Source organism: Octodon degus, unplaced genomic scaffold (assembly GCF_000260255.1).
Source record: "Octodon degus isolate 3935 unplaced genomic scaffold, OctDeg1.0 scaffold00023, whole genome shotgun sequence".
NCBI lineage: Eukaryota > Metazoa > Chordata > Mammalia > Rodentia > Octodontidae > Octodon > Octodon degus.
In genome coordinates, this window is record NW_004524599.1 from 5,502,774 (window position 1) to 5,515,424 (window position 12,651).

At 47.2% G+C, this 12,651-nt stretch overlaps 1 protein-coding gene across 6 annotated transcripts in view; it reads right to left on the reverse strand.

Moving 5' to 3' along the window:
* The window catches only part of Phactr1 (phosphatase and actin regulator 1), a 575,214-nt gene that overhangs the window by 63,316 nt on the left and 499,247 nt on the right, over positions 1-12,651 (reverse strand). For all 6 annotated transcript variants that reach the window (XM_023712114.1, XM_023712112.1, XM_023712117.1 and 3 more), the window contains one exon: positions 1,957-2,278. In XM_023712114.1, coding sequence (XP_023567882.1) covers positions 1,957-2,278 — 322 coding nt within the window. The remainder of the gene's footprint in view (positions 1-1,956; positions 2,279-12,651) is intronic.

A 12,651-nucleotide genomic window follows, 5' to 3' on the forward strand; every position in this document is an offset into this window, starting at 1 on the left:
ATTCATTTCAATAAAGAGCCCCGCCCATCATGAGTCCAACAGACCCACTCACTGATTGGAACTCCAAAAAACCACACCCATGGATATTAGGAAATGGCATGTTTTAATTGAAAATATCCTAGTAATATGTTGTCATGAGTTTCTTCTTCAAGCAGTCAAAGCTTGGATGATTTACCTGGTGTGTACTAGCCATGGGGTTCGGAATCATTTTTTTTTTTTTTTTTTTTCCGGAACCAGGGATCGGGTCCTTGTGCTTGCCAGGCAAGTGCTTATTCTACTGACCTCTCTCTCCGGCCCTGGAAATCCTGATGGTCAACTGTCTGGGACGGAGCTATGCTACGGGAAAGAGTTCTGGATTTGGGTAAAAAGACCCAGGCTTAAAGGTGCAGCCCCTCAGCTCACAGCCCAAGGAAATGTGTGTAAATATTTAGGCAGAAAGCACAATTCTGTCTAAAAGCTGTTCACGCCTTCTAATTTTTCACCTATCATGAACGGATGCTTTTGTAAAATATAATTAAAGATGCTATAAAATGAAGCCCTCTTTAATGACAAAAGCCAACAGATAGAATTATTCTGCCAAATTGTTACACAAGTATCTAAAAGTGTGCTCCCGATTTCTGCACTTAGGTGGCTGCAGACGGATAACCAGTGATGTGTGGACCATCCATCCTTTGAGCAGGGGCTGCTGGGAACTCACTCAACCCTACTTCCTCCACGCAGTCAGTCTCCCCAGGAGGTGTGAGGATGCAACACTGGGATGACGGTGGTGTCTATGTGTACTAGATGAAAAGGCACCACCTAAGCTTTGACTTGTTGCAGCTCTCACTCGCAGCAGTAGTTGAAAACAATAACGAGGGGCTGAATTAAATTGCTTTTCCATTTGCAGGGAGGACTGGTGTTAAAGAACAAAGTCCTCAAGTCAGAATTCCTAGAGATGGCGGCAGCCCTTCTAAGGCATTCATTTCCCAAACACACGATACGTGGTGGAGGGGGGAGCCCTGCCTCAGAGCTCCAGCCTGCATGCATCTTGCCTTGGGCTCTCCAAAGTCTTGCTGTTCTCCTGGGCCTCTCAGGCAGCCTTCTTATCCACTGGACCCCAGGAACAGCACTCACTACCCTGTGACGAGCACTGTTAGGGGTGCTGTGTTCCAGTTCTGGATAGAAACTCTTTTGTGCTGGGCAACCCCAGGTATTTCTTGGGCAGGAGGCAGGGCAGTGGTGGTAGTGGTGGTGGAGTTTGGATACAACCATGTACATACACAAGAGCAATTAATAGCCAGCGTAGCAGGTGAGGGCTCCCCCTGCCTGGGATAGTCAGGGTCTCCTGCAGGCCTGCCGGCATGCGTCCCCCGTGTAGGGGAAAACACTCCTAGAGACAGGGCCAGGTGAGAGGTGTGCTGCTCGGGACTGCCACCTCTGCAAGACGCAGTTTCACCTGATCCAGCTGTAATGCTTGCTGCCCCCACCAGCAAGAACAAGGGCCAAGCTCTTCACCTCCCACAGCCCCTTGCTGGCCCTCTATTTCCCGAGTTGATATTTACATTGTCTTTTGAATATCGCCAAAGTAATACACATAAATAAGAAGCAAGCAGTAAAGCATGACAATCAAACTTCTTTTCTGCCCATTTCCATTACTCCAGGGTAACTTCTGTTAACTACATAGACATCCTTTCACACAGTGTTGAGGTATAGAGATGTGTGTGCATGTGTGCGTGTATGTGTGCATGTGTGCATGTGTGTGTGTTACTATGTCTTTGTGATAAATGTGATTATAGTTTGACAATTGGCAGTACCATTTTTTTCCTCCTGACTTCCCTTGACATTCAGTTTTCATTCTCCTCTTACTTTTGAGCTTTCCTTTCTTTGCTGTGTGGGGATGAGGGCGTGTCCACTGCTGCAAGCCCTAGTCTGCCTCCAGCCAGTCCCACTCCTCCCTCCCTTCCCCGCCCCTGTTACCTTTCCAGCCTCTGCATGGTCATGGCCAGCGTCTTGTTCAGTTCGTCTATCATCCTGCAGCCCGACGGGTGCATGGGGAGGGTGCCGGTGGAGGAGGGCAGGTGCTGGCCGTGGCTGCCATACTGCAGCTGGTGCTGGATCTGGGACGGCAGGACGGTGTGGTGGTGCTGGGCCATGCCCTGCTGCCCACTCTTCTGGGCTGCGTAGGATGCCAGGGAGAGCTCTGGTCCCCCTACGGGCATGCAGATCATGACTTTCTTTGGAGGTAGCGGAGGCGACAGTTTCACTGGCAGACAAGGCAATTTCACGGGGGCGCCAGGATCTGTGTCAGAAGGAGGTGAGAGGCAGGTGTGAGTGGGGGGGGGGGTTGGAAGACACCCAGAGCAGCCCATGTGCCCACGTTGGGACTGTGGCCTTGGAGAGGGGCCCTGGGGCACAACCCAGCCACTGAAGCCCCAGCAGGATGAGAGTGACTCAGCAAGCACACCAGCTTGTTTCCTGCTTGCAGTGCACTGGCCTGAAGGGACCCCAGGAACCTCAGTGTCAGCAGGGTCGGTCCTCAGTCACATCAGCCCAGAGGCTCCTGAGCACCCCAGACTATAAGCAGCAAGAAGGGGGTATGTACAATGACTTCTGCTTCTGAAAACCCACAGGCTGTCAAAGTCGACATTCCTAGGATCTGCCACGGCGTCTCCAACTTCACAGCAGTACGTCTCTTCACTGACACTCAGAGGAACAAGCCAGCCCTAGCTAGGATCACATCCGCTAACAGTGTGTCCTTCCCAAGGGACTTGGATGCTGCCAACCTCAATTCCCTCATCGGTGTCCTGGGGAGACCTTCTCTACTCCAGAGATTGCTGTGTGAGGAGTAGCTGTGGCCCAGCGCGGCTCACGTAGCATCACCCATCCAGGTGTTCTAAACTGTTCGGGGGCTCCCTGTGGATACTTTGGAACCCCATCTGTACCATGCACAGACAGACTGGAGATAATTTTTTTTTTTCTGTATTTTAGGCAAGGGTCTATAGGGTGTTCAGGGTCTCACTACTAGATTGGACTTGTGATTCTCCTGTTTATAGCCTCCCAAGTGCTGGGATTACAAGCATGCACCACCATGCTCAGTCTCAATTGCCATCTCAGCGTGCCCCAGGTGCAGGGCCAGTATGACAGGCCTGGGAATCAAACCGCTGGCCCCTGTGCCTGCTTGCAGGTGCTTTTCTTTTCTTTTCTTTTTTTTTTTTTTGTGGAACCGGGGATTGAATTCAGGCCCTTGTGCTTGCCAGGCAAGCGCTTATTCTACTGAGCTATCTCCCCAGCCCCTTGCAAGTGCTTTAATGGAGATAATTTTTGTATAATATTGTCAAAAAATATTGTCAATAATATTGTGCACGAAACAAGGGCATATCCCTTGAGCCATCTGATCACAGCCCTCACATGCTAAGGCTGCTCTCAGTAGAGTCTGGTGCAAAACCAACCTCTGGGTTCCATGCCAGTGCCTCAGAAGCTTCCCAGAGATGGTCCACATTGATGGGGGTCAGGGGCAGACCTGAGCCCAGGGTATTCTGGGGGAGTCCCCTGGACCCCACATTCTTGGAAAGCATCTGGCAATGGGGAGGGGTGGTGGTGCCCTGTATCCTGCACGCTTGCCTTGGAGAGATGTGGGCATGGGAGGAGAGGAGCGGGGCGTCTGGACATCACACCTACCTCACGAGGGGGAACACTATATATCCTGACACATCATCTCAGAGGTCTTAAAATACAGAAAAAGCTTCTTTCCAGCAGTCTCTCTGCCTTGGGTGTGGCCTTCCTGCCATCTAGCTCCACAGCCCTGCCACATGAGCACGAAACTGACCTTGTCACAACCCAGTTTGCAACCCATCCATGGACTGAAGCTTCTGGATATGTGCTTCGGGCCTTCCACGGGCCACCTGCCAGCCTCGTCTCTCCAGCCCGCTGCTTCGCTCCGGTTCCCCCTCAGTGGAAACCACCCTTCCCCTTCCTCTGGTGTCCGGAAAGCTCCCTGGCAGTCTCTCCCGCTTGCTCTCATGGACCTGGCTGATTTGCTGTCCCACACATTCAGTCTCCACCTCCAGTCAAGTGGGCAGGTAGCTACAGTGTTCTTTCACATTCTCCATGAGAGCTGCTTTGCTCCTTCCCCATCTGCTGAGACTGCAGGGGACACCTAGGCTCCCCCTTGCCCTCTGAACCCAGCCGCCCCCTTGCATCCCAGCCCCACCCATGTGTCTTCACTCCTGACTGCTCTTCTACATCTGCAGCCTGGGCAGTACTTTCCCTTGGGTTGGAACAGCTTGCTATTTTGTCTTTTTGGTTAGTTTCTACTTGCCCTTCCCGTCCAGCTTACTGAGACCCTCCCCTGAGAACCTGTTGGTCCTTGTGTTACTCTCTTCTCCACTGGGTGCAGAGTGTCCCTTATCCAAAATGCTTAGGATCAGAAGTGTTTCAGACTCTAGATTTTTCTGGATTTTGGAATATTTGTGTAGACATAATGGGATAGCTTGGGGGAGAAACTCAAGTCTAAATATAAAATAATCTACATGTCATATACACGTTCTATGCTTACCGCAAAAAAACTAATGTTTTTAATAACTTTACACATGGCATACTGAGCCATCAGAAATTGTCACCTGTAGCCTGATGTCAACAATCAAAATGTCTTGGAGTTTGGGGCATTTTGTAGTTTGTATTTTCGGATGAGGGGTGCTCGGCCCGGTCGTGCTGAGCAGGTGGCAGTCCCTTCCTGTTTTCCTGTTCATGAGATGCTGAGCACCACTGATGGGGGCCACTATGGCACTTGGTGTGGGATGCTGCTGAGGCTGGGACAGCCGAGTGTGTGATGGCCAGGGTGGACCTGCCCCTCCACTGGGACCTATATCCACCTGAGAGGTCACCGCCATGGCCACCAGCTTCTATTTGTAAGTCCCCAACTTGTAAAAACATAAAAAGATCAACTTGCCTAAGTTTATGGAAAGCCAATTTGTCTAAAATAAGTTTACCTAATGTTTACTTGGCTTAAATTTTAAATGTGTAAGCAAAGGTATTTTTTTGTAAAGGTATTTTTAAAATCAATTTGTCTAACAACAAATTCCAGCTGAATTTTACATATATAATGTATATATAATTTTTAAAAACTTATTTATTTAAAAAATCTTTCATTTATTTATTTATTTATTTGGTACAGGGTCTCGCTATTCATCTCAGACTTGTAGTCATCCTCCTGTCTCAGCCTCACCAACTCTGGGATTTTGGGTGTGTGCCACCAAGCCTGGATTGGATGGCTGGCATGGACTGCCTGTGGTTCTGGGTTTGGTACAGTATGTGGTACTGGGGATTGAACCTGGGTCCTTGGGCTTGCCAGGTAGGTGCTTACACTGTCAAGCTATCTCCCCAGCTCTGAAGTTTTAACAGTCATTTTTCACAGAGCATTTTGCTAATTATGTCTTATGTTTCATGAGTAGATTTTTCTATTTTATTTGTTTTGGAACACTGAGACATTTTAGCCAAACATGAAGGACGTTGAGTCTTTGTCTCATGCAAGAACTACTTAATCAAATGTTTAGCTTTTCCTAAAGAGCTGATTTAAGGTGGGAGATTCCTTTTTGTCTCCTTCTGGCTGATTTTTTATTTGCCTGGCATGTATTTTGTACCTTTATTTAAAAAAGCCAACCTATACTGAATGCTCATTTTTGTTTAACACAACGCTGCTGTCTTCATAATAAGGATGACAAAGAGAGGTGCTGGCTTGAATGCCATTCACTTTTCACATTTTCTTTTGAGATTATAGATTCATAAAAGCCTGATTTCATCTGCCTTTTTTGGGAGCCTGGGAGAGGCAGGTCCCTGAGCCTCATCTTTAGATGTCACAGTCACTGCGTCTAGTGGACCAGCCTTGTACCCTGGCGCCCAGACAGCTGTAACTTTGGTTGAAATCACAGTTGGAGAAAATGCCACAAGTGACACTATTAAGCAGCATGAAGTCAGTACCCCAATTTGTTGGCCTAGAAATCTAAACTGAAAGCCACACACCCAGTCAGCTGTCAGCTTCAGCTAATTCTTGAACTGTTTTTTTTTTTTTTTTTTTTTTTTTTTTTTTTTTTTTTTTTGGTGGAACCGGGGATTGAACTCAGACCCTTGCACTTGCCAGGGAAGCGCTTATTCCACTGAACCATCTGCCCAGCCCCTTGAACTGCTTTGATGCTCAGTTTTTCAATGTAACAGGGGAAGAATATGGCACTTGGTATTAAGAAAAATTACATAAGAGACATAAAGTGGATAGCGTTGTGCCTGGTGTTCAGCAATGCAGCACATGGTAAGTGTAATTCTTACTGCTGTCACCATTACGGTTACGGAATGTGCCCTTCAGGTTGGCCATCCGCTCCACGGCCGCTTGAGGACCTCACGGTCTCAAGCTTCTCTCCGAGACAGCATCTCCCACGGAGTCAATGCCAGCCACCTGCTTTGTCTTGGCGCGATGCTGATTATGTGTGCAGCGGCAGATAAGATGCATTAACAACAGCACCTTGACGGTGGCTGTCTCCTCTCCTGTTTTATCCACTAGCGGCAACTGAGCCCTATGCTTAAGAGGTGCTCAGTTGGCATTATTTGTTTTCCTTCTCTTCATGTCTTCAGGGCAGCAGGAAAGGGTGGAATTCAGAGTTCAGCTTCTCCTATGCTAAGGCGCTGCTTGTCAAAGCACGATCTACGCCCATCAGCTGTGTGAAGCACCCACAAGCGGCTTCCTTTCTGAAGGGGCTGCACCCTCACAAGCAGCATGAGAACACCCACAGCCCCGGGGAGAGGGTCTGGATAGGCTGCCGGAGCCTCGTTGTGAGGCTGTGTCGAGCATCCGGTGCAATCAGCCCTGGCTGAGCACTCAGCGGGCCTGGCCGTCACCCCAGCCCCAAGACCCGAGACCTTCAGCCTTCCTGAGTTCAGGTTCCTTGTCTGTAGAAGGGCAGCATTACCTCCTACAGATGTTAGGAGAAGGAAATAGATTAGTGTCCATGCAGCCTCCACGTCAGGAGCTGGGGGGACGAGAGGACTGGAATCTGAGGCCTGTGCTGGTGTAGGGCTGAGCCATGCCACAGGGCACCTTTTTCTAATTTTATAAAGTCCCCACAGAGGTTAGCAGAGGATCTGAAAATAAAATAAATACCCCTGCTATGGCGCTTGATATGCAGCAGGAGTTCAACAAATGTATTCTTCATGGATTTTGAAGTAAACATCACAATAGATTCCCTGGTGCTCTAAAGGTCGTTTTGAAGGTCAGACACACAATACATTTTCAGTCAACTGCAAAGCTCTGCATCCACTTGCAGTGTTACAGTGGGGCTTTAGCCACACCTCTGAAAACTCTACCTATCCTGATGCTTCCTAGTCTAGCGCTCGGAGGTCAGTAAGGGATGCTGTTGGGACAGGAGGAGGAAGAGAAGGGGTCCTCTGAGTGCTGGCTGCTGCTGCTGCTCACAGCATAGCTCTGGTGTCAAGCGCTAGTAGAACAGGACACGGATCTGGGAGTTGGGAGACCCACATTCCTTGCTCTGAATTAGCTAGGAAGGGTAAGTCACCTTTATGCAATTCAGGCTCTTTACTTGAGACAATCCAGGGATAAAGATGCTTCCTCTGCTTGGACTGTACCTCACTGAATAACGTGCTTTGCATCTACCTGGTGAGTCATATCTATCGACTGGTGGAGGACACCTTCTGCTCCTCGTATTTGGAATGACTTACTTCTGCACCAGAGATGCAGTGTGTTCATAAAGCTGCCCCACTGATGGGGCGGAAGAAGCCAACAGAACCAGTTCAGGAAACAAGGAAAATAAGCCCAACCCGTGAGAGCAACAGAGCCATGAAAACCCAAGAGGGCCACATATTGCCAAACACGACACTGCTCTAGTTTAGATTTCAGACAAGAAATGAAAATGCAAGCTTACTCCCATAGCCAGTTCTTGCACACAGGACTGAGGGCTGTGAATGACAATCAGTGTGGGTGAAGTGAACACGACCTAAGCATCCCTCATGCGAAAATGCGAGATGCTCCCAAGAGTGAAACCACACAGCATTTACGCGATGCCACAAGGCAAAGTTCCAATCCTGACTGCATGTGACGGTGGCAGTCAAAATGCAGGTGGCCCATTAAATATTACATATAATTAGCTTCAGGCTCTGTGCACAAGGAGTTTATGAAACATACATGGATTCTGGGCTTAGATTTGGGGTCCTGTCCCGATCCCTAGCTATCTACTGCAAAATCTAAAAGATTCTACAATCCGAAATGCTTTGGTTGCAAGCATTTCAAATAAGGGAACCTCCACCTGTACACCTTTAGTGTTTCCTCTCACCCCCATAGAGGAACTTTTAAACTAGCGCCTGCTCTAGAGGCTCATTTTCAACTGATGTATCGCTAGTACTTGCGATAGTAACACTTAGTGCTAATAAACAAAAGGGGTTGTAAGAATATCTCAGTCACTTATGGTCTACTTTCAACATGTTTGACTTGCTGACCTCCTCTCACATGAGGTGTAAACTGAAACAGAGATGGGTCTTTAGCTGTGTTGTCGAGTCTGCTTTGATATCTTGGACCAACTTGAAATGTTTACCATACCGAGGCGTTGGTGGTAGAGTGGTTAGCATAGCTGCCTTCCAAAATGTTGACCTTTCGTGGTCAGAGTGAGTTTTGGGGAAGAGGCAGAAGTTGAATGGGGCCAGATAAAGATACATTGTGGCATTTTTGCAAGTGCCTTTCCATTGGATATGACATGCTGCAGCAGCATTCACTGTAATTTTTTTGTACCTCATAAACTCAGTCTCAAAAGAGGACTTGCAGAACTGCTTGAGAAAGTGACAAAAATGACAGGATTAGTATGTTCAAGGTGAGAGGCCCTATTGGGGGAGGGCTAATAGCAATGTCTTTAACCGTCTTAATTTTTAAAGTAAACAGCCACCTGTTTTTTCATCATGCCTTGTAGACACAGGCATCTTACTTATGACATCAAGGGCCCAACAGAAGTGGACTTGGGAATTAAATTAGCATCACTGAACTGCTTAGCCAGGTGGCCCCTGTCTACAAAGGCATCTCCTAAGAGCTGCATCAATTCTGGAGCACACCAGACCACCCTAGGGACTGTAAGGTAGCTTGGTGTTTTGTTTTGGCCCAAGGCAAGCTATGCTGTCTGGCCCCTAGTGGTGAGAAGGATGGTGAAGGGGAAGACAAGAGGAAATATAAAAAGTTGTTTGTGTTCAGTGCTTCAAACTCAGCTTTCGCCCTCCAACTAGGTCAGCCTCTTGCAGCGTTAGGAAATAGCTGGCGGTTGTGAAAACTGCATCCTCAGAATCCTGAAGTCGAGGGCCAGGTTAGCATGCACTGCACTGGTACCAGCAGGGGATTTTGTTTGAAGGCACTTTCCATGAGGAAAGACGGCAGTATTTCCATTATGTGCTTATAGACCATCTGGGCAGATGACAATGACAGGGTGGACCATGCCGCAGTAAGAAGGAGTGGGTGAGGGTGGCTTACCAGCTGAGCCACTTGACAGGTCACCCCGAAGACCATGCAACTCAATGTGATTCTTTTTGGTACAATCACACATTACTCAGAGAATAGTGGGGAAGGAATCGCTCTCCAAGCGGCACTGAACAAATACCTATAATCACTGCAGCAAACACCTGTTCGGCAGAAATGATAAATCACCTCTACAGAAGCACATGACAGCTGGGCATGGTGGAGAACTGGGCACATGTAAGAACAATCTCCTCATGCCCACCTGCCAAAATTTTACCCATCTTTCAAAGGTTTAAGTACATTCGCCTTAGAGCTAGGCTTCTAACTCTTCATATCGAACATGTTTTGTAGCTTATACTTTCCAGCAGCTATGATTTTTTTTCTTGTATTTTAGGGGAGGGTCTACAGGGTGTTCAGGGTCTCACTAGTAGATCGGACTTGTAGTGATCCACCTGTTTACAGCCTCCCAAAGAGCTGGGATTATAGGCATGCGCCACCATGCCCAGGTTCAATTGCTGTCACAGGGGGCCTCAGGAATTGAACTCCTGGCCCCTGCACCTGCTTGCAGGTGCTTTAATCTCCAGTGGCTATGTTGAAGCCTTAACAATTTCTGCACATTATAGGATGACTTAGCAAAAACGCCTTGCACATGTGGGCACTCAGACTATAAGTGCTGAGGGAGTTGAATCTGCAGTCTAACAGAGCTACATAAAGAAGGGTTTTGCTACAACCTTTGCTCCGATCACAGGAGTCATAGCAGAAAGCAACCTTTTGTACAGTTTTTGATCAATAAAGTCTTTGTATGTGCTACGGAAAAAAAATTGAGAAAAGAAAACTTATTGGTAAATGTTTTTGAAAAACTATCCTTCAAAAGGTTGAAAAAACATGGGGAAATTGGTACAAAAAGTCAATTCGGGTGATTTCTCTATTCCTCCCATTTATACTCTAGGGTGAGGTTTAGGGGATGGGCTGGGGGTTAGGGTTAGGGCTGGGGCTCTCCCATTCTTAAATGGTCAGGGCTCAGCTTACTGTGACACACACCCCACTTAATCTAGAGCCCGACTGCCTCTGTCTGACGTGCACACAGCAGGGTGCGTGTCCCATTGCCTTCTTCATCTCAGAGTCAGGTCCCAGGCAGCTTGAGGAAATAACTCAAAACAGCCAATCCCAAGCTGCCTCACTTTGCTGCAGAAACCCTGAAGAAGACTCTCGCCTCAGGTCTTCCTGTCATCTTTCTGCTCCTGGGCCTCCCGTGCCACATCTGGCCCCCTACCGTGGCGCCCATGTCTCCTGTCTCTGGGAACATGTAGATAATACACCTGGGCTCCCTTTGACCTTCTCTGTGTCTCTGCTTGTGGCTGCACTCGCCTGAATGTCACCTAAAAGAGCCAAGACCAGCTCTGAAGGACATTTAACCAGAGCGTACAGACCGCAAGCTCTGCTAGGAGGCTTCCACGTTGCCAGTTTTTCTTTTAACGGCACAGTTAAAGTCCAAGCTTACAGCTTCCTAATCTTCATTCTTCTTATGCTATCAGAGTGGAATACTGGGAGGGGAGGCAGGGCAGAGGGAGAAGTTGGGAGGATCCTGTAGGGCTGGGGAGGAACACAAGATGGGTGGGTGGGGTGCTGGAGAGAGGAGAGAGAAGAGCAGAGAATGACAGAGAAGCAAAATTACAGTGCACATCAGAATGGGACTGGGAACAGTGACAGCATCCACAAAGCTAGAGAGATGGCTCCCAATAGGAGTACTGGTCTTGACATGCACGGGATCCCTATTCTCATTAGATATGCACGGAGGTAGGGCTGAAGAATTCCACAGGGCACGGATGATGCTTCTCAGGTAAAACCGAAGTTGCAAATACTGTCTTTGTTAATGTTGAAATTTGCAATGAGAATATAGTCATCCCTCGACACCCAAGGGGATCCACTCCTGGAAGCCTTGTGGATATCAAATCAGCAGACGTTCAGGTGCTTTATGCAACACAGTTAATATTTGCAGCAAACCTACACAATCTTGCTGTGTCCTCCATGAAATCACCTCTAGGTTATAGATAATACTGACCCAATGTAACTGCTGTGTGAATAGCATAATTTTTATACAACACTTTAACTTGTATTCTTCTGAATTGCTGTGCTGTTGTTTTTTTATTGCTTTTTTTTTTTTTCCTGAATATTTTCAAACTGTGTCTGGTTCAGTCTGCAAGTGTGAGGCCTACACAAAACAGAGGCCCCAGGCCAGTAAGTTTCCTAGTATTCTAGGGTTCTAGATGTTCAAATAAGCCCTGGGCAGCTTCACGGTACCAGCGGGACTTGTTCTTAAGGATCAGTAATAATTTCCTTTCTTTGCTGAACTGAAAGTCTTTAATTATGGTCACATACTTCCCATGTGATTTGCTTCTGCCCCTGGCTTGTACAGATCATTTCCTTCTAGTCAGTTCTTTGGAACCTAACCCAACTGAACTCAGGTCTTACTCTTAGTAACCAAGTGCCTGGAGAACATTACTTATTTTTGAAAGACTAGACACTGCTTGTCCTTGAATTATGATATGGACTGAGGCCCTCTGTACCCCAATCATATGTTAAAGAGCTAACATATGTGACAGTGTGTAAAATAAGGGGAAAATAAAGGTAAAGTGAGCTCATAAGTACAGGGCCCTATTTCATAGGATTAGTGCCTTTGTAAGGAGAGATACCAGAGATGTCTCTCTTGTGGTCTCTGTCTCTTTCTCCTCTCATCCAGGGTGAGAGCTCTTACCAGAAAATGAAATTTAGCAGGCTTTGATCTTGGCCTCCTGCCTCCAGAACTGAGAGAAAATAAACTTAGATGAGCCACCTAGTCTATGTTATTTTGTATGGCAACCTAAGCAGATTAATATAAGTTATAAAAATAAAGAAGCAGTATTTTCTAGTTTCTTAATTGGATGAAAATATACAAAGCTAAAAAACAAAATTGATAATTAAAAAAATTTTAAATAGATATTTTGGTATACACTCATGGTTCAAAATGAAGATCTGAAGTCCACCAAATGGACTCGAGCCCATCGCTGCCATTTACTGGCTATGTAACCATGGTGAAATGATTTTACTTCTCCAAATTTCATTTCCATCTTCTGTGAAAAGGAGGTAAAGGATGACAATGGCATCTGCGTCACAGGATGACGTGGTCCACATCAAGTCAT